Source organism: Miniopterus schreibersii, assembly GCF_964146895.1.
Source record: "Miniopterus schreibersii genome assembly, chromosome: 11".
NCBI classification, from domain to species: domain Eukaryota; kingdom Metazoa; phylum Chordata; class Mammalia; order Chiroptera; family Miniopteridae; genus Miniopterus; species Miniopterus schreibersii.
The window spans coordinates 56,890,618-56,913,762 of NC_138111.1; the positions used below are offsets into that span (position 1 = coordinate 56,890,618).

A 23,145-nucleotide genomic window follows, 5' to 3' on the forward strand; every position below is an offset into this window, starting at 1 on the left:
CCTTCCTCTTTACAGCTGCATAGTAGTCCATGGTGTAAATGTGCCACAGCTTTTCTATCCACTCATCTACTGATGGGCACTTGGGCTGTTTCCAGATCTTAGCTATTGTAAACTGTGCTGCTATGAACATAGGGGAGCATAACTTCTTTGTGATGGGTGTTTCGGGTTCCTTAGGATATATTCCTAGAAGTGGGATCACTGGGTCAAATGGCAGGTCAATTTTTAATCTTTTGAGGAAACTCCATACTGCTTTCCATGGTGGCTGCCCCAGTCTGCATTCCCACCAGCAGTGTACTAGGGCTCCCCTTTCTCCACACCCTCGCCAGCACTTGTAGTTCGTTGACTTGTTGATGGAGCCATTCTGACAGGTGTGAAGTGATACCTCATTGTGGTTTTAATTTGCATCTCTCTATTTAGCTACGTTGAGCATTTTTTCTTGTGTCTTTTAGCCATTTGTATTTCCTCTTTGGAGAAGTGTCTTTTTAGGTCCTTGGCCCATTTTTTAATTGGGTTGTTTGTCTTCCTTTTGTTAAGTTGTATGAGTTCCTTATGTATTTTGGATATTAACCGCTTATCAGATGTGTTGTTGGCAAATATGTTCTCCCATACAGTGGGCTCCCTTTTCATTTTGTTGATGGTTTCTTTTGCTGGGCAGAAGCTTTTTGTTTTGATGCAGTCCCATTTGTTTATTTTCTCCTTAGTTTCTCTAGTCCTAGGAGATGTATCAGGAAACATATTGCTAAGAGAGATGTCTGAGATTTTACTGCCTGTTTTCCTCTAGGATTTTTGTGGCTTCATGTCTTACATTTAAGTCTTTTATCCATTTTGAATTTACTTTTGTGTATGGTGTAAGTTGGTGGTCTAGTTTCATTTTTTTGCATGTACCTGTCCAATTTTCCCAACACCATTTATTGAAAAGACTGTCTTTACTCCATTGTATGTTCTTGCTTCATTTATCAAATATTAATTGACCATAATGAAGTGGGTCAACTTCTGGGTTCTCTGTTCTGTTCCACTGATCGATATGTCTGTTCTTGTGCCAGTACCAGGCTGTTTGGATTACAGTGGCTTTGTAGTATAACTTGATATCTGGTGTTGTGATCCCTCCAACTTTGTTCTTCTTTCTCAAGATTGCCGTGGCTATTTTGAGTGTTTTTTGGTTCCATATAAATTTTCAAAATGTTTGTTCTAGGTCTGTGAAATACGCTGTTGGTATTTTAACAGGGATTGCATTGAATTTATAGATTGCTTTGGGTAGTATGGACATTGTAATGATGTTAATTCTTCCAATCTATGAACATGGTATATTTTGCCATTTGTTTATATTTTCCTCTATTTCTTTTCTCGGTGTCCTGTAGTTTTCTGAGTAAAGGTCTTTTACATCTTTCGTTAAGTTTATTCCTAGGTATCTTATTTTTTTAGTTGCAATGGTAAATGGGATATTTTTTTTTTTTAGTTTCTCTTTCTGAGAGTTCATTATTGGTGTATAAAAATGCCATTGATTTCTGGGTGTTAATTTTGTACCTGCTACCTTGCTGAATTCACTTATTGAAGGATGCTTTTTAATGTAAGAGATTTGTAAATCCTGATGCAGCATAATCCTTGACTTGGCAGCTTTGGTCACCAAAGGGACCACTCAGCCTCATGGTGTTAGGACACTGCTTCCAGTGAATAGAAGGCTTTAGTGTGCACCACGCCCTGAGAACACATTGTTTCCTGCCTGTGGCTTCTGCTTAATCTAGGAACATTTCTCTCTTTTACAGAGCTAACGGTGCTTTCCTTTAGTGGACCATGTGACTTTTGGGAAGCAGTCAATTGGCACTACTTCAGTTAAAAGTAGAGAAACTAAGTTCTATGTAAGTGGTAAGGCATGAAGGCAAATCATATTAAGTGCCACAAGGAAGGTGTTACACAGATGACATCATCTCAGCCAGCCATGTGCTTCAAACCAGATGCACGGCCTGCACAGTCAAAAGGACTTAGTTGCCAACCCACCGTCAAATTTCTGTTCCTTTATTTACATGTAATACCTGCCCTGTTATTTAACAAGTTACACTTCTGTAGGATGGAGCCAGGGCTTCAGGGTGAGGGGCATGAGTTGTTCAGTTACACTTCTGATCCTGCTGGATCAGTGGGAGAATTAAGCCAAATGGTATGTGTAGAGCAACTAGTATAGTGCTGGTCCCTGAGAGGGTGGTCACCAGATGGCAGCAGGGATGGAGTTGGGGGTAGAAAGACCACAAAAAAGTTTGTGAAGGAAACGAGATTTGAGCTGGTCCTGGAACAGAGGATTAGATTTTATTGTGAGGAGGTTAATAGAAAGGCATTTTGGGTGGAGCCTAATAGCAGGAACGAAGAGAAGAGAAAGTAGTCTATATAGAGATATCAGTCACAGGAAAAGTGTAAGGAAAAGAGTAAGTTTAAGGTAAATCTCTTGCATGCTTTATGACTCTGCATTCCAAGACTCAACTTAAAATGTGCCTGTGCCTGAGAGGCACCCAGCTGGTCACTGCTTTGTGTTCCCACAGCGATGGGACTTTCCCTGCTGTGATGTGGTACTGATCGCCTTCTCTAAACACATCGTGGTGTGTGATAGGGCTCTGGATTCTGTGCTCCAGGAAGTAGAATGAGAGCTGTAATAATCGTGCCCTGAATCTTGGGTTTCTTCTTTGTATAGTGAAGTGTGATAAGTACTCTGCCTCTGACCATCCAGTTTTTATTCACAACTTTTTCCACCTTTTCCTTATGAAGCAATTTTAGTTACATACAGTACTATGGGTTTCCATGAATCCAATGTCCACCTTCAACCATTATCATAGCAACTTATAACCAATCATATTTCATCTATTCTCTGATCTTTAACTTTGTCCATAAACATGTTAAGCGGTATCTAACCAAGCCATATTGTCCTTGTCACATTCCAACCTTAATATTCCCAGGCAGAGTTCAAGTTTCTAGTTATCTCAGATATTTCAGGTGATTTCCCCCACCCCCAGTTTTCTAAAAAGAAACCAAGTGACTTGACCTGTAGTTTTCCACAGTGTGAATTGCTGAAATCATCTCCGTGTAGTTTAAGTAGATTCTCTGTCCCCTGTATTTTATGTAAATTGGCAGCTGGATCTGGAGACTTGATCAGATTCAGGTATCATACATAGTGTTTAGTTTTCCATCAGAAAATTGGGCTGTTTATTTGGTTTGGGTTGTGTGTGTGTGTGTGTGTGTGTGTGTGTGTGTGTGTGTGATGTTAGCAGCCCATTCATTAATTCATTGGGAACTGTTAAAAGAAAGCAGTTCTCTTTTTTCCTGCTATTAGGCTCCACCCAAAATGCCTTTGATTCCAGCATTTTTCTTTAGTAGCTGGAAGAGAAATGTTTTTCTTCTGACTTGTTGATTATCCAGTGGAGCAACAGTTTTGTGACTGGGATCCATTCTGTGGACATGAGGACAGCCACAGCTTTCATGCTGACACGTGGTACATCAGACACAGCTCCCCAGACTTCATATTGAAAACTGCTTTTCAGAGGTGTCGTTGGGTTTCTCTAAGACCTCCCCCATGGGACCAAGACCGTCTTGATAAGTGCAAAACTTGGGCTCAGGGGATTGAAACTTGAGTAAACTGACTTCACAGTTCAAGAATGAACTTAGGAAAACATTCCACAAAAAGCTGTGCAATTTTTAATTGCTGATAACATCCTGTGCTGTTGTTTCTCTAGGTTTCAGTGGACCGGGTTTTAAAGACCCTGAAAGAAAATGCCAATAAAGCCAAAAGTTTACTCCTCAGCACCATACCTCAGATAGGGTCCATGGAATGGTCAGAAACCCTCCATAACCTGAAGGTAAGTACCCTGAGCCACCTGCAAGCAGACACTCCCACAGATCCTCAGCTGCTTGTCCTCTTATGTGCATGTCACCCTTGGTCCATCCATCCCCTCTTGTATTTTATACTAGTCTAGATGTTTTCTACAAGTTTGCATTCCATTTCCTTCAGTAGTAAACCATTTTTGAAATTGTGTAGCTGTATCTGGCTGGTAATGCAAGACCACTGAAAGGTGAGGTGGGGAGAGTTTTATTATCTAGTCTGCTCAGTTCTTGACATTGTTCTGCTCTGCAGTATATCTCTAAGTCTTACTTCAGAAGATGGATAGCACTTGCACTGCATGTGGCCTAAGTTGCCAAGGAAGCCATTTTTTTCCTTTGGCAGATGCATGCAAAGTGGTTTTAAAGTCAGTTTTAAAGCTAAAACTGACACAGCAGTAAGGAAATGGTCCTGAGGAATATGTATTTAATCTTAATGTTGCCTCAAACTAAGTAATTAATGACAAACATCGGCTGGGTTGCAGATTGGTAACTTTTCAACTCTAGTATTAACTCCCATTATATACAGGGTGGGGCAAAAGTAGGTTCACAGTTGCTCATATGGAAAACAATAGAATAATTAATAAGTAATAATACAAGAATAAACTCTATTTCTTGTACTCACAACTGTAAACCCACTTTTGCCATACCCTGTAATTTAAACTGCCAAGTTCAGAGATGCATGATTTTTGTTTGGACATTTTGTGACTCTTGATTAAACATATTAGATGTGGATTTGCCTCAAATTGATCAGATATTACATTCACCTAATATCCAAAAAGGGTAGCCAGTATATCCTGAGGTCTCCTAGAATATCCCTATACTCTTAGGACTTATGGCAGTAGTTAAGAGAGGATTTGAAAGGTTGATATAAGCCCTCTCTTCCCCCAATTCTCACAGAGGAGCCCTGGATTAAGAGCCACAATATTAGTGTGATGAGAACACAATATGGTAGTAAATGATTGACAACCACTGGGTGTGGAAAAGCCATGATTTATGCCAGTTTTCATGGTGTAAATGCTCTAGCACAGCTGATTTCAAGATACCAACAGGAAGCAACTGATAAGCTGGGAGAGCCTACAGATAGATGGTTCTTGTAAGCTAGTCCACACACCACTGTCACTAAGGTTCCTTTAGGACTGGCGGAGTCAGGAATAGGGGAATTTGTAATCTGTCTTTCCTGCTAGACTTTTAAGTCTGTAAGGAGCAAGAAACATACCAGTTGGTTTCAACCTATATACCTAGGAGATAAATGTGCTTTAATGAATAAATGATCATCCCTTTCCCCCACAAAGTGACCTCAAGAGAGAAAATGAAGACTCACTGCCCTCATTCTATAGCATTATGGAACACCTTAGAATAATTCCTTATTCTGGGGTAGTATTTCCCAGTTCTCTCAGCACTGAAATGTATAGCGTTCACTCAATCACCAGTTTATTCCAGAAACGGAGTGCCCACTGTATGTCAGGTTGTGGTTTGCACAGCTGCGTAGGACTTGCTATCATGAAGAGCATTCTATTCTCGAGATAGCAACATATTAAAATCTTAGTGATTTTTTTTTTTTTTTGGTGGGATAAAGTGGAAAATGGAGGTTGCATTAACAAAAACCCAGGTTGGGGGTTTGCATATAAAATGTGTCCTAGTGCCTACGTAAGGGGAGGGAAATAAGTGAGAATGAGAGATAAGTGTTCTGAACCTCGCTTTGCAGGAAGGGAGAGTAAGGAGCTGGTTACGAGCTACGTGGAAAGTCCCACATCTGATTAGTTACTGTTACTTTGATGAACATGAGCATTTTCTGGAAAGTTGATTAATAGTGTATGTCTCATGAGTCGGTACTCTAAAATCAAAATAAGGGTTTTTAACAGAATCCCGAATAAAATCATGCATAAAAAATCAACAAGTGCTTGGTTCATTGTAAATCTGTGTCTACTTTCCTTTCAGAACATGGCCCAGTTCTCTGTTTTATTACCGAGACATTAAAATAGCATGCCTGCCCAGAAGATGAGACGACTTTCTGATTCTAGTCATTTGGGGAATTCCTGCTAAATTTGAAATGTGGAAAAGCTTTCATGCCCTTGCCCCCTAAGGAAGAACATGTGATAAGAGCATGCCAATGTGAAAGATGCCTTCTCAAAGACATGGACTGCTTCGAAAAACAGAGGGAAAGCAAATGACCAGTAAACATGTGGAAAAATTCCTACCCTTTAGAAAAAAGGCAGGAAGACACCATTCACCCTCCCCTCATTAAATTCATTGCAATAAAGGGTGGGAGGTAACATTCAGTTTCCTGTGTTGCCAAGGACTATGAAGAGGAAATGGTACTCTTAGACTGTTGGTGTCTCTGTAAATTGGTACAGTCTTTCTGGAGAGTGGTTTGGTAAAATGTATCAAATGACTTAAAAATACACCCTTTGTGCTGGCTATTCTACTCCTTTTATCTTTCAAAATATAACTTTAAAGAATCAGAAATGCATAGAGAATTATGCATAAAGAAGGATGTTTAATATACTGTTAATAGCAAATACTCAAAACAATCCGAATCTCCAAAAATTAGAGATAAATTACGATTTAGCTCTAATTAGATTGTGAAGCAGCCAACTGAAGATTTTGTTGTTGTTGATCTTCACCCAAAGATATTTTTTTCATTGATTTTCTTTTTTAAAGTAGAAGTGAGGGGGAGAGAGAAAAAACATCAATGTGAGAAAGATACGTCAATTGATTGCCTCCTGTACGTACCCCGACCTGGGCCAAAAACAAACCTGCAGCCCAGGTACATGCCCTGACCAGGAATCGAGCCCACAACCCTTTGGTTCCCAGACCGGTGCTCTAACCAGTGAGCCACGCTGGCCAGGGCTGAAGATCCTGTTTTTATATAACATTTAATGTCCTAAAGAATTGGTCGCTCTGTAATATAAAATGAAAAAAGGATATGTGAGGATTTTTCAGCACTAATTTTGTTTTAAAATTCTATATAACTGTACAAAAAAGACTAGAAAGAAATACATCTTTTGTTACTGTATTTTGGGGGTATACTGGATCATTTTAATTTTCTTTATATTTTTCTGTCTTTACATTTTTTTCTACATGAATATAATCAAAGTAAAGTTGTTTTAAAAATAAAAATTACTGAGAAAAATCCAATTGTTAAACACATTGTTCCTGGTAAAGAAGCAAAAATTAAGGTGGTAATAATAATGAGTTCTTTTTGAGTTCCATCTTTCTTTTGTTAAAAACAAAAGGATCATTAATGACTTGAACAGTCATTGAGATACTTGGGTTTGCAAATAACTTCTTGAGAAGAGCTGGGCAATTTGCACTGAGATAGCCTTAAAGTATCTAAGAGACTACATACACACATTGTAGTGTGCCAGATATTTTTAAAGTTGACATTTTATTAACTTTATAGGAATGTGTTTTGTTTTCTATCACAGGAAGATCTTTTTTTTCTCAGAATCATTAATGTTCTTTTCACTGTGGTCTATTACAGGGCCCTTTAGTGATGTAGCTTTTGTCTGTTTAAAGCAGGGGTGGGGCACATCCAGCCAGTGGGCCATATACCACCCTCGGAATCGTTTGGTCTGGTCCTGCCAAGGCCTCACCAAACAGAACCAATTCCAGCCATCAGATTAGGGGTGAGTTAATTAAATGTTTGACCAAATATATAATAGGCTAATTTTTAAGTTGATAATTTTGTATGGCCCTTGAATGATGTTATAAATATCCAAATGGCCCTTGGCAGAAAAAGGGTTCCCCACCCCTGGTTTAAAGAGTCTGTAAAGTCAGTGTATTTTTGTCTATGAGATTGCCTTCAAGATTATAAGCTACTAACGGTAAACAGTGAAATAAACCAGTTACCCTTCAGCATTAATATTGAGCTGTTTGGGTTACATGTGATTATGTCTTGGGTTCTCTAATGCAGTGGTTTCAACTCTGGTTGCATATTGGGGACCCATGAAGGACCTAGTGGACCTGAACCCAGGGTTCTCTGGCTTTGTAACCCATGATTGTCTTTACTACCCTGTAATATATACTATACTTTACTTTTCTTCATTCTTAGATGTCTGAAGATGTCAAGGCAAAAACATGTGGGCATTTTCCTTTCTGCCTTCAGAAAGTACTGTTTCCCCCCACTGTTTTAGAGGTACTTTTCTTAACCCATAGCCTTTTCTAGCAACCTCATTTCCAGACTTCACAAATGGACTATACTTCTGTTTTCTGGTACTCCTTGTATAGAGCCAATATAATTTTCCTCAGAGCTCATTCTTGAGAACTTCCACCATTTATTCCTGGAATGCTTCTCATTTCTTTTTTTTTTTTTTAATTACAAAATTAACAACACTGTGATCAGTGCTGAGCATTTGAAAGTTTCCCTAGTGGTTTTTGGGCTTAATGGAAGAGTTCTAACTTAGTGACTTAGGCCCTTGGAAGAGTGCCCAGTTACTGATTAGTACATTTGCATTAACTTAGAAATCTTTACCCGCATTATGAGCTGCTTATTACTGTTTTTCCTGATTTTGAGGATGAGACAATCAGAATAGTTTATGTAGAGTGTTAACTGAAAGAGTGGAGAAGGCTGGAATAGCAAGGTTATTTTGCAAATTAGCCTCAGTACATCCTGGAGTTGTTTACACTAGGCAACTGAAAAATGTGCTTGATTTCATAAGTATTTTGTTGGAGAGCACATTTTTACAGAAAAAAAAGCATTTGATGATTTCATTTAGGGACGATTAAAAGGAAATTGTCAGTGTTTTCAAACTATGCCCTCAGTTTTATAGATGATTCAGGCTTAAAAAGTCTACACATTGGAATGTGATGACGCATCCATAAACTGCTCTTTTTGACCTCACTTTGGTTTACAAATCCACCCCCCCCATAAGAATCAAGCTTTCAAGGCTAAAGCAGTACGAAGAAAGCCAGTTCCAAATATTACAAAAGATTCAAAGACCAGTAGTAAACCCTGATCCATCTTCCAGCTTCAAGAATTATCTCAGCCAGTGTCTCTTCTAAACTCCCCCCCCACCCTCCTCCCATGTTATGTTGAAGCATTTCTCATATCAGATCATTCAACCCATGAGTATTTCACTGTTACTTCTACCGGATAAGTATTAAGATAGCCACAAAACCATCAGCACACAAAAAAAGGAATAAAAATTCCTGAATGTCATCAACTATGCAGTCAATATCCAGAAGTGTGTGCCTCATGAATGCCATTTTTTACACATCTTTTATTTGAATCAGGACTCGGTTGAGGTGCACACATTGCACGTGGTTGATACGATTCTCTTTCTGTTCATCTCTGTTCACTCTCCCTCTCTTGCTGTCTGTTCCTTTCTCCTCCCCTCTCCTTTTATCTTTCATGCTCTCTCTTTCTGTCTCTCTCTCCTTACAGTTTATTTGGTGAAGAAACCCAGTTTGTCCTGGAGAGTTTCATATAATCCAGATTCCTGTACCTGCATCCCCATAGTGGAGTTTAGCATAATCCTGTCTGTATGTCCTCTAAACTGATAAATTGGATCTAGACAGATTTTTTTTTTCAAGACTACTTCGGAGGAGGTGGTATGTTCTTCCATTAGGAGGGTCACAATGTCTTATCTCTTGGATGTCAGCAGCCATCAGCTTTCTATGCCTTTGTCCGTTAATGAGTTGCAAAAAATTATATTCTAATTCAAAGTGACTGTCACTTAAATACATGAAAAGTAAGGTGACAGCCTCTCTGTTTGAATTAAGATTAAAAACAATATACTCAGAAAGAGCATTTTCTACAATTTAACAATCATTAATAGCAAAGGTTGGTAAACAATTGAAATTCCTTAGAATTTAAAAATGGATCAGATATATACTATGAAATACATATTTGATAAATGATTAGGAACAAAGCCACAAGAAGAAAAAATAAAACAACGAGACTATCTTAAAATACTAGACAGATTTTTAAAAGAACTAAATAGACCCTGGCCAGTGTGGCTCAGTTGGTTGGGGGTTTATCCTGTGCACCAAAAGGTTGCTGGTTCAAGAGGTTGCTGGTTTGATTCCCAGTAGGGGGTGTACCACTGGATGTTCCACTCTCACATTGATGTTTCTCTTTCCCCCTCTCCCTTCCTCTCTTAAAAAAAAAAAAAATCATTAAAAACCTTTTTTTAAGAAAGAACTAACTAGTACTGATGGAAATTTAACATAAAAATAATACCAAATTAGAAACTCAAGAGAGTTATTCAGAACATTAGAGTTGGAGAGGAAATGGGTGAAGTGCATTATGCACTCAAGAAAAAAACCAAAAGGTATAGAGAAATAAAGAGATGGGAAATAGGGTAGCTTGAAATATAAAATATAGCACAAGTTCTAACAAATCTTATGAAAGAGAATACATGTTCCAGAAAGAAGTAATAGAGAAAATGGGGGGTGTGACTGACTTCAGCGTCACAGCATGGGGAGCTCTGGACTCACCAGCAAAACTCCTGAAAATTAAAACAACCAGTTAAAAACCATATGGTTGAAGGATATGCAGCAACTAAAGAAACACATATTCAGGAGATTTATTGAAATTTGATAAGAACAGTGAGAGTCTGATTTGAACTGAGATCACTTCTCCAAACTCAGTAAGATGGAAACTTCAAACTGGTGCAGCCAAGAACCCAGGGCCCATCTCCCGGTTGGAGGGCAGTCATCCCAGGAGGGAAGGATGTCAGTATTTCTCACCCTCTCCCACCTGTCACTGAAGCTAAGTTATGGGCAAGTGTGGGTGAGCGGTGGGGTTTCTCTTCTGCCCAGCTTCCAAGGAGGGTCTTACCTTGAGTGTGGTGCTGCTAAAAAGACTGGGGCCTCAATCACCTTTCTGTTGGCTGGTTAGGCAGTGATTCCATCCGGGGAGAGTCAAGCGAAAAAGAGCTCAAGGCACTGTCCCCCACCACCACCGCTGAGCACTCAGCCACTAAACTGGAACAGTTACTCAGAGAAGCTTGCCACTGTCCCCACTTCCAGCTCCATAGGCATAACCAGAGTTGTCTTGGGGGCGAGCAGGCCATAAATCAGAGCGCTATTTTCCTAAAGGAACTGGCTTCATTTGAAATGAGAAGTTCAAACCTCAGGGTACTCAGGAACAATGGAGGTAGTGGTGAAGGGCAGTTAGTATGGTATTGGTAGGATCACTGGACATATAAGAGAAACTGTAGGCTGCCTAGTTTGCATGAGAACCTGGGAGGGACATCATAGCCGGGAGGAGATGGGCCAGAACAAATCTCAGTAACTGATTTTCAGAACTATCCCTTCAAAAGAGGCTGAATTTTGCCCGGCCGGGTGTGGCTCGGGTTGAGCGTTGGCCTAGGATCCAGGAGATGGTGGCTTGATTGCCGGTCAGGGCACATGCCCAGGTTCGGGCTCGATCCCCAGTCGGGGGCGTGCAGGAGGCAGCTGATTAATGACTCTCTCATCATTGATGTTTCTCTCTCTCTCCCTCTCCCTTCCTCTCTCTGAAATCAATAAAGATTTCTTTTTTTTTTTTAAAGAGTCTGAATTTCATTAGTTTATTGATGAGGAATTTATGCCTCGGGACATTATTGAAAGCAGTAAAGCAATCACCCAGCAATCAGTAAAGCCTAACAGCTGGGCGCCGGGGAAGGAGGCAGCCAAAGAGAAGCCTGTAAACACCGTCCCCACCTCACCCCCACCCCTGCTACCCAGAGGAGGGCTCAAAGGCCTTGTTAGTTCCCACATAACTTAAAGGGCACTCTCGCAATGTCTGGAGCCCTTGATGTCCTGCAAATGAAGGAAGATGATGTCCTCAATTTCCTTGCAGCAGGAACCTGCTTAGGTGGCACCAACCTTGACTTCCAAGTGGAACAGCATATCCACAAAGGAAAAGTGGTGACATCTGCTTCCTATCTGAAGCAAACCTGGGAGAAGCTTCTGCTGGCAGCTCTTGCCCTTGAAAACCTTGCTGATGTCAGTGTCATAACCCTCCAGGAACACAGGCCACGAGCTGTGCTGAGGTTTGCTGCTGCCACTAGAGCCACTGCTGTCGCCGCCGCGTCGCTCCTGGAACCTTCCCCGACCAGATGCAGGCGCCTTCCGGGAGCCGAGGCTTCCGATGGCTGCTGACGCCAGGGCTGACCACGGAGGCATGTATGTTAGCCTGTGTACCACCGCTCCGTGCAACAGACTCTCCTCTGCGCCATGTGGGCATTGCCCTCCCTGGCAACAAGGGGCTCACTTGGGTCGATGTGGTGGATGCTGGCCTGGGAGGTACTGTGTATGCGTGGCACCATCTCCCATGGACACTCGTGGGAGGCCATGCTTGACCTCTGCTCCTACAGAGATCCTGAAGAGACTGAAAAGGAAGAGCAGGCCGTGGCTGTGCCCCAAGGAGGAATTTCAGGGTGAATGGACGGCTCCGGCTCCTGAGTTCCCCGCTGCTCAGCCTGAGGCCGCAGACTGGTCTGAGGGCGTGCGGGTGCCCCGTGCCTGTTCAGCGGTTCCCCGCCGAGGACTGGAGGCTCAGCCTGCCACTGAGGACTGGTCTGCAGCCCCCACTGTGCAGGCCACTGAATGGGTAGGAACAACCACTGAGTAGTCTTAAACTCTTCTACAAACTCTTAAGCAAAATAGAAATAAGGTTGATGGAAAATAAAATTTCTAAAGATTAAAAAAACAAAACACTGTTAACCCAGGATGACAGTGGGCATGACCCAAGGATATGCTTCCTGGGGAGCAGTATCAGAAGCTTACCAGTGTAGGAAAGAAACAGACTCTACTAAAATAATCCAGCCAGTTGCTAAAGAAACCAAAACAACAACAACAAACCTAGAAAATAATAACAAACCTGGCAAATAATAACAACAAACACCAGAAGGGAAGCGCTAGTACCCAGAGCTGCTACAATGTATTATCTAAAATGCCCAGTTTCTCACAAAAAATTATTAGTCATGCAAGGAAACAGGAAAGTATGACCTGTACACTGGGGGGGAAAAAAAACCCCAAGCAACAGAAACTGCCTGTGAAAGCAACCAGATGTCAAATAATAGCCTTCAAAGTCGCCGTTACAGATATGTTCAAAGAACAAAAGGAAATCAGTGATTAAAGAGTAGAAAAGGTATGGTGAAAATGTCACAGCAAATAGAGAATATCGATAGATAGGAATTATGAAAAAGAACCAAATGAAAATTCTAGAATTGAAAAGTGTAATAACTGAAATGAAAAACTCATGAAAGGTGCTCAACAGTAGATTTGAATGAGCAGAAGTAATTAGCAAATTTGAAGAAAGATCAATAGTCAGTATGCAACCTGAAGAACAGAGAAAAAAGAATTTTAAAAAATGAGCAGGGCTTAGAGAAATGTGGAACGCTATTAAGTGCAGCAATAACCGAAGAAATCATGACTGACAACTTCTAAAATGTACTGTAAAACAATAATTACACATCCAGGAAGCGCAACAAACTCAAAGTAGGATCAATGTAAAGAGGTCTACGAACTAAAATATCATATGAAAAATATTGAATGCCAAAAGCAGGCAGAGAATCTTGACAGGAGCAAGAAAAAAATGACTCATCGCTTACAAAGGAGGCTCAATAATATTCATATGTGACTTTTGGGTAAAAACAACAGAGGCCAGAAGCCAGACGGATAATATATTCAAAAAGAAAGAGTTAACCAAGAATCCTGTATTCAGCAACTTCATCTTTAAAAAATAAAAGCAAACTGAAACAGACTCATAGACTGTAGCCAGAGGGGGAAATGGTTGAAATGGTGAAGGAATTAAAAGTACAAATGGGTAGTTACATAATAGACACAGGGATGAAAAGAACCGTGTGGGGAATACAGTCAATGATATTGTGGTATCTGTGCATGGTGCCAGGCAGGTGCTTGGGATAACGGGGAAGCACTTTGTTGGGTATATGATGGTCTGACCACTAAGCTATACACCTGAAACTGGTACAAAATAATATTGAATATACACTGTAATTGAAAAGTAATAAAGGCAAAATTAAAGGTACTCCAAGATAAACAAAAACAGAACATTTGTCATTAGCAGACCCTTCTTACAAGAAATTCTAAAAGAAGTTAGACTGACAGTAAGTGACCCAAATGGTAATTCAATTCTTATAAGAAAACAAAGACACTAATAAAGGTAATTATAAAAGACAGCATAAATGTATATTTTCTCCTTTCTTAACCAATTTACGAGGCAGTTGTATAAAACAATATGTATGTACTGTATCTTTGAACTTATAATATATAGAAATGTAAAAGATTTTCCGATAGCACAAAGGAGGTTCATGAGAGCAAAATTGTATTGGGCTAAGGAGATAAATCCAGGTGGTAATTTGAATCCGCAAAAATAAATTAAGAGAACCAGAAATGATAAATAAGAAGGTTAATATAACAAAGGCTATAAATATGTACTTGCCCTTATTCCTTCTTTTAACAAGTCTAAAAGACACAAATTTACATAAAGTAATAATTATAACCATGTAGTAGTTTTATAATAATTAATAAATAATATAAGGATAAACTCATTCATGTACTCACCCTGTAAACCTACTTTTGCCCCACCCTGTATTGTTGGATTTGTAACATTTACATATGTGTAACAATAGTAGAATAAAGAGAAAAGGGGGAAGTAAAATTGTCATTTGCAGATGACAAGACATTGCATATAGAAAACCCTACAGAATCCACCGAAAAGCTACTAGCTCTAATAAATTCAGCAAAGTAGCAAGATGCAAAATTAATATCCAGAAATATGTGGCATTTTTATACACAAATAACAAACTCTCAGAAAGAGAAACCAAGAAAACAATCCCATTTACTATTGCAACAAAAAATAAGGTACCTAAGAATAAACTTAACCAAGATGGTAAAAGACATGTACTCAGAAGTGTATATGGCATTGAGGACAGAAATAAAGATACAAACAAGTGGAAGTATATACCATGCTCATGGATTAGAAGAATTAACATCATTAAAATGTCCATACTATCCAAAGCAACCTATAGATTCAATACATTTCTATTAAAATACCAATGGCATATTTCACAGATCTAAAAATTCCAAAAAAGACCATGAAGAGCCTCAGCAATCTTGAGAAAGAAGAACAAAGTTGGAGGGATCGAAATACCAGATATCAAAATATAATGCAAAGCCATTGTAATCAAAACAGCCTGGTACTGGTAAAAGAATAGGCATATAGATCAATGGAACAGAACAGAACCCAGAAATCAACCCACACCTATATACTCAATTAATATTTGACAAAGGAAGCAAGAGCGTACAATGGATTAAAAACAATCTCTTCAATAAATGGTGTTGGAAAACTTGGACAGGTACATATAAAAAATGCAACTAGACCATGAACTTACACCATACACAAGAATAAACTCAAAATGAATAAAAGACTAAATGTAAGTCACAAAACCATAAAAATCCTAGAAGAAAACATAGGCAGTAAAATCTCAGACATCACTCAGAGCAATATTTTTGCCAATACGTCTCCTAGGGTACGGGAAATAGGGAAAAAAATAAACAAATGGGACTTCAGCCAACTAAAAAGCTTCTGCACAGTAAAATAAACCATCAACAAAATGAAAAGACAACCCACTGGATGGGAGAACATATTTGCTAATGATACATCTGCTAAGGGGTTAATATCCAAAATATATAAAGAACTCATACAACTCTCAACACAAAACAAACAACCCAATTAAAAAATGGGCAAAGGACCTGAATAGACACTTCTCTAAAGAGGACATACAGATGGACAATAGACATATGAAAAAATGCTCAACTTCACTAATCATCAGAGAGATGCAAATTTTTTTTTAAAAAAAGTACCTTTATTGATTTCAGAGAGAGGAAGGGAGAGGGGGAGAAAGAGAAACATCAATGATGAGTCATTGATCGGCTGCATCTTGTAAGCCCCCCACTGGGGATCAAGCCCACAACTGGGGAATGTGCCCTGACGGGAAATCGAACCGCGATCCCCGGATCATAAATCAATGCTCAACCGCTGAGCCATGCTTGGCTGGGTGAGAGATGCAAATTAAAACCACAATGAGATACCACCTCACACCTGCCAGAATGGCTGCCATCAATAAATCACAAAACAAGTGTTGATGAGGATATGGAGCGAGGGGAACCCTAGTACACTGTTGGTGAGAATGCAGACTGGTGCAGCCACTGTGGAAAACAGTATGGAGTTTCCTCAAAAAATTAAAAATGAGAATGCCTTTTGACTCAGTGATCTCACTTCTGGGTATATAGCCTAAGAATCCTGAAACACCAATCAGAAAGAATATATGCACCTCTATGTTTATTGCAGTACTGTTTACAATAGCCAAGACCTAGAAACAGCCCAAATGCCCATCAGTAATTGAGTGGATAAAAAAGCTGCAGTACATTTACAAAATGGAATACTAAGTGGGTGTGTAAAAAAGGAGCTCTTACCCTTTGTGACAGTGTGGATTGACTTGGAGATTATTATGCTAAGCAAAATAAGCAAGTCAGAGAAAGACCATATGATCTCACTAATACATGGAATTTAATGAACAAAATAAACTGAGAAACAAAATAGAACCAGAGGGATGGATACATGGAACAGACTGACAAATGTCAGAGTGTTGGGAGTTGGGGAGGACTAGAGAAAGGAAGGTGAAGGGATCAGTTAAAGATCATATATGCATAGCCCATGGACACAGACAATAGTGTGGCAAGGGTAGGGACGGGGCTGGGTGAAGGTGGGCAAATAGGGAGGGGGAGGAATTGGAGACATCTGGTATAGCTTCAGCAATATAATATTTAAATTTAAAAAAAGAATCAACCAAAGAATGCATCAATAAGTGGAACAACAAATCAATCTCTCTCTTCCTCTCTCAAATCAATTTTTAAAAAGAATAAAATGCTTAGGAACAAACTAATGAAAACTTCAAAACTTTGAGGAATGGCATTAAAGAAGACAAATTAATAGAAAGATACCCTATGCTCATGGGTTGGAAGAATAATATTGTTAAAAATCTCCGTACTACCCAAAGTGATCTACAGATTGAAAGCAATCCCTATCAAAATTCCAATCTCATTCTTTTTCAGACATAGAAAAAAAATTCTAAATTCATATGAAAACACAAAGGACACAAAATAGCCAAACCAATCTTGAGAAAGAAGAACAAAGCTAGACATCACACTTCCTGATTTCAAAATATATTACAAAACTACAGTAAATAAAACAGTGTGGTATGGCATAAAGACAGACATATAAACCATTTCAACAGAAAAAGGAGCCCCAAAGTAAACCCACACATATACAGTCAACTGATTTTCAACAAGGGTGCCAAAAATACATAATGGAAAAAGGATAGTCTTTTTAATAAATGGTGTTGGGAAAAGTGGATATCCCAATGCAATAGAATGAAGTTGGATCATTACCTTATACCACATACAAAAATTACTCAAAATGGATTAAAATTACTCAAAATGGATTAAAGACTTAAGCATAAGTCTTTATAGCAGCTTTATTCATAAGAGCCAAGAGGTGGATGCAACCCAAATATCCATCAAGAGATGAATGGATAACAAAATATGATATACAAACAATGGAATATTATTTAGTCTTAAAAAGGAAAGAAAGTCACATGCTACAACATAAAAGAACCTTAAGAACATCATGCTAAGTAAAATAAGCCAGACACAAAACTACAAATACTGTATGATTCCCCTTATATGATGTTTCTAAAGTAAACTTATAGAAACATAAAATAGAATGGTAGTTACCAGGTTCTGGGGAGAAGGGGAAATGGATAGTTGTTGTTCAGTGGGTATAGAGTTTTAGCTTTGTAAGATGAAAAGTTGTAGTGATCTGTGGCACAATATTGTGAATATACTCAACACTACTAAACTGTATACTTAAAAATAGTTAAGATAGTGAATTTTATGTAATGTGTTTTACCACAATTTGAAAAAAGAACTTATACTCTCAAAACTACAAAACATTGTTGAAAGTAATTAATGATCTAAATAAGTGGGAAAACACCACATACTTATGGCTCAGAAGACTTAATATTATTAAGATGGCAATAGTCCCCAAATTGGTCTAGAGATTCAACACAGAATTCCATGGAAAAAATTTTAAAACCACATCAAAGTGAAAGATTTTTATTTTTCTCTTTCACTAACTGATGCATCAAATAGACCAAAAAACAAAACAAAACAAAAACACATACAAAAAACCCCTGTAATTTAGATATAGAAGATTCGAACAACATAATTATCAAATTTTATTAAATAAACATATCCTATATGTGATAATTAGAAAAGTTACATTCTTTTCAAAAACTCATGACATTTACAAGAAATAATGACATTTTAGTACACAAATCATGTCTCAACAAATTTTAAAGTTACTTTATCAGAGGTTTTACCCTCTGACCACAATTCAAAAGTGAAGTTCAATAAAAATTAAAAATCATAAATAGTTATCATTTGTAATTTTAAAAATATACTTCTAAATAATTCATATGTAAAATAATAAAGAATAATTGGAAAACTTGATTACATATCAAACTGTGACATGCAGCTAAATCTTACACTGAGAGGAAAATTTATAGCCTTTAGATGCTTATACTAGAAAAGAAGAAAAACTAAAAACTGCAACTGCAGTCAGTCAGTCAATGGTATAAGAATTTTAAAAGAAGAGCACTGGCCAGTGTGGCTCAACTGGTTGAGCATTGTCCCATGCTTTGAAAGGTTGCCTGTTTGATTCCCTGTCACGGCACATGCCCAGGTTGCAAGCTCAATCCCAAGTAGGGGCCATGCAGGAGGTAGCTGATTGATGTTGCACTCTCACATCAATATTTCTCTCCTCTCTCTCCTCGTCTCCTTTTTTCTGTTTCTAAAAAATAAAAATAAAAAATTTTAAATCAATTAAAGAAATCTTTAAAAAAAAAGAGAAGAGGTAATATTCAAGGTGGTGGTAGAGTAGTTGGATCTTGCACTTACCTCCTCCCAGAACCAAATTGGAAATACATATAAATTGGGGAACAATCACCCTGAATAACCAACTGAGGACTAGCTGAAGAAGAGTCTTATAACCAAGGATTTGCAGAAGAAGCCACATCAAAACTAGTAGGAAGGGCAAAGACAAAAGGGGCTAGCTCTGCTCCCTCAGGTGGTAGCTGAGGTGCCAAAGGGATATCTCAGCCATGGGAGATTTCCCCCTGAGAGGTGTGGGGCTTAAACCCCAGGCCAGGCTTCCCAGGCCAGAGCATCAGAACTGGGAAGAGGTGCCCACATAGCATCCGGCAGTGAAAAGCTGTGGGGTTTCTGTCCACCAAGAAGAGGTAGAGTCTGCTGGAGACAGAGGCACCCTTTTAGTAGCCCAACGTGCAAAATTTCATTCACAGCCACTCACCCTGAGCTCTGGCAGATGGAAGGTGGTGTGGACTAGAGTCACCTAAGCAGAGTCTGGGGTTTGTGGCTCTGGTGAGAGATGTTGGGGGACAGCCACCAGGATCCTTGTACTGAGTCAGTCTCAGATACCACAGTTGCCATCTTTCTTGGGTGGAGCGATCCCCTCTGAGCAGCATCAGCCTGGGGGAAAGCAATTACCATACCCTCAGGAATACCTCTTGAACCACCCTGCAGATCTTAAGCCCCGCTGAGGAGTCAGCTGCATAGGCTCAGGCAGATAAGTCTGGGCTGACTAGGAGGTATCAGTGACTGGCTTGGGGGCAGGGACCATTCCTGTCACTTTCTGGTGAACCTGACTGGTGCTTACCCCTCACAGGAGATCTGATAGAAACACCCTTCTGGCTTCCGGCAGACCCAACCTCTCAGCTTTGGAGGCTTCACCCATCTGACTACTAGGGTATCCATCCTACTGAGGTCAGGCCTAAATTCAGGATAGACTCAGTCACGTGGCTCTGGTATTGGGGGTGGGGACGGGGCCACACTCATCACATTTCTTGAAGCCTGAACAGCACCTTCCCCTCATGGGAGATCCACTAGCCCCATCCTCCAAATTCAACCAGAGGCTCTTTCAGTGAGTGAGCCTAACAGGCAGCCAGCAAACAGAGGCAGTCAGAGGTGGATCCTGGGGAGCCTTGGGACGTTTGCTGACCTGCCCTGGGGCCTAGTGTTAGTAAAAGTCAGTCTTGGAGAGCAGCTTGGTCCTTCCTGTGTGCAGCTAAGCCCCGAAGAGGCAGCCAAAAACTGTGGATCACTTGTAGATTCAAACAGGTTGCTGAGGGCCGGGCACAGACAATGTCTGACACTGGCTTGCACGAGAGTCCCTCCCAAGAGGCCCCAAACAACACACCAAGTGGCAAGCTTCAGGCAACATCACAGCAGGATCCAAAAAACTTTACAAACAGCATATCCAAAGGGAGATAGCAGCAGGCACTAAACTCTATGGAGGTGAAAGCTGCTTTTTAAAAATATATATATATTTTACTTCTTTTATTTTCTCTTTTTTCTTAAAAAATTTTTTTCTTTATTATTTTATTTTCTTTCCTCTTTTCATTTTCTTATTCTTTTTTCTCTTTTTTCTTTTCTTAACATTTTCTTCCTTTTTCTTTTCTTATTTTTTTTCCCTTTTATCTTTTCTTATTTTCTTCTTCATTTTTAAATTTATGTATTTAAAAAAATTTTCTTAACTTTTTGGTCAGCACCTGCACAGCAGCTTGCACGACATGGTCAAGGTTGAACCTCACAGTCAGCCAGCCTGAGGATCAATCCCATGCACGAACAGGCCACCAGCAATCAAGACTCAATTACAACAAGAGGGCCAACATAACCCGCAAAAAAGGATATTCCTAGAGCATCTAGCTCATAAGATCAAGGAGATTGCACCACTGGGTCCCACAGGACATCTACTACATAAGGGCACCCCTTGAAGACTGAGTCATAACAGAGCTCTATCTAATACATAGAAACAAACACAAAGAGACAGCCAAAATGGGGAGACAAATAAACAGGCCCAAAATGAAAGAACAGGAAGAATCTCCAGAAAAAGCTAAATAAAATGGAGGCAAGCAATCTATCAGATATACAGTTTTAAGTAAAGTTTATAAGGATTCTCAAGAAACTTAGAACTACAATAGCATGAGAAAGGACATAGAACCATGAAAAAGGACCAGTTGGAAATTTAAAATACCATATCTGACATCAAGAATATACTGGAAGAACACTAGCTGGTTTGGCTCAATGGTTAGAGCATCACCCCGAGGACTGAAGGGTCTCAAGTTTGATTCCCAGTCAAGGGCAAGTACCTCAGTTGCAGGCTTGTTCCCTGGCCCCAGTCAGGACAAGAGTGGGAGGCAACCAATCGGTGTGTCTCTCTCACATTGATGTTTCTCTCTCTCTCTCTCTCCCCCTCCCCTTTCCATTCTCTCTGAAAAGCAATGGAAAGGGACTGCTGTAATAAGAAGTTGAAACAGGGAGAATAAGAAACATACGCATAAGGAAATAAAATCACAATAGGTAAGTACCTATCAATAAGAACCTTAGCCCAGCCCAGCATGCTCAGCGGTTGAGTATTTACCTAGGATCCAGGAGATAGAGGTTGAATTCCCAGTCAGGGCACATGCCCAAGTTGTGGGCTCCATCCCCAGTCAGGGGTGTGCAGGAGGCAGCCGATCAATGACTTTCTCATCATTGATGTTCTATCTCTCTCTCCCTCTCCCTTCTTCTCTCTGAAATCACTAAAGATACACACACACACACACACACACACACACACACACACACACACACATATATATATATAATTTTTTTAAAAAAAGAATCTTAAATATAAATGAATTAAATACTCTAATCAAAAGACATTGGGTAGCTGAATGGATAAGAAAACAAGACCCAAATATATGCTGCCTGCAAGAAACCCACCTCAGAACAAAAACCTCACACAGGCTAAAAAAAACCCCCAAAACTTCTGGAGGACTTTAAAGGAGAGATCAACAGCAATACAGTAATAGTAGGGGACTTTAACACCCCACTGACTTTACTGGATAGATCTTCCAGACAAAAAATCAACAAGGAAACAGTGACTCTAAATGACACACTAGATCAGATGGATTTAATTGACATTTACAAAACATTTCACCCCAAAGCTGCAGATTATGAATTCTCCTCAAGTGCACATGGGACATTCTCAAAGATAGACCATATGTTAGGACACAAAACAAGTCTCTCCAAGTTCAAGAAGATAGAAATCATATCAAGCATCTTCTTGGACATTTACACTATGGAATACTATGTAGCTGTAAAAAAGGAGCATCCCTTACCCTATGAGACAGCATGGTGAGACTTGGAGAGTATTATACTAAGTAAAATAATCCAGTCAGAGAAAGACAAGTATCACATGATCTTACTCATTTGTGGAATCTAAAGAACAAAATAAACCAATGAACAAAATAGATCCAGAGACATAGAAGCATGGAACAGACTCACAAATCCAGAGGGAAGCAGGGGTGGGTGGGTATGTGGGAAGAGGTTAACCTAAGAACTTATATGCATATATGAATAACCCATGGACCCAGACAATAGTGTGGTGAAAGACACGGGGGAAGGGGCAAAAGGGGGACATTTGTAATACTTTCAGCAATAAAGATAAATTCAAAAAATAATAATAAAATTTAAAAAGAGAAGAAAAAGAAAAGAAAAAATATCCTCAGGTGAGGATTAAAAATATATATATATAATGGAATAAATAAAAAGTAGGTTGGATAAAGCAGAGGATTGAATCAGTGATTTGCACGACAAGGTAGAAAGAAACACGCAATCAGAGCAGCAAAAAGAAATAAGATTTTAAAAGCAGGAGGCTAGTTTAAGGGCATTTTTAGACAACATGAAGCATAGCAACATCTGGATCATAGGGGTACCAGAAACACAAGAGAGAGAGCAAGGAATCAAGAACTCATTTGAAGAAATAATGACTAAAACTTTCCTAACTTGTTGAAAAAGGACACCCATGTCCAAGAAGCACAAAAAGTCCCAACAAGACTAACCAAAAGAGGCCCACACCAAGACATAGCATAATGTTAAAAGTTAAAGACAAAGAGAGAATCATAAGGGGAACAAGAGCAAGACAGTTACCTGCAAGGCAGCTCCCATATGCTGTCAGCTGATTTCTCAACAGAAACATTTCAGGCCAGAAGGGATGGGCAAGAAATATGCAGAGTGATGAAAAGCAAAGACCTGCAACCAAGATTGCTCTACCCAGCAAAGTCATCATTTGAAATTGAAGGTGAAATAAAGAGCTTTCCAGACAAGAAAATTTGTTATGACCAACCAGTATTAGAAGAAATGTTA

General features: G+C 39.4%; 1 protein-coding gene and 1 pseudogene across 2 annotated transcripts in view; both read left to right on the forward strand.

Annotated features, from left to right (window-relative positions):
- MTAP (methylthioadenosine phosphorylase) overlaps window positions 1-6,026 on the forward strand; it is a 40,585-nt gene extending 34,559 nt beyond the window's left edge. Inside the window, exons 7-8 of the mRNA XM_081151343.1 lie at window positions 3,714-3,836; window positions 5,797-6,026. Of these exons, the coding sequence (XP_081007469.1) occupies window positions 3,714-3,836; window positions 5,797-5,835 (162 nt within the window). The 3' untranslated portion in view covers window positions 5,836-6,026. The remainder of the gene's footprint in view (window positions 1-3,713; window positions 3,837-5,796) is intronic.
- A 5,560-nt stretch (window positions 6,027-11,586) lies between these two features.
- On the forward strand, window positions 11,587-12,421 carry LOC308563713 (small ribosomal subunit protein uS2 pseudogene; annotated as a pseudogene). Its single transcript has one exon. The product of its transcript is annotated as a small ribosomal subunit protein uS2 pseudogene (transcript).
- Window positions 12,422-23,145: the final 10,724 nt, after the last annotated feature.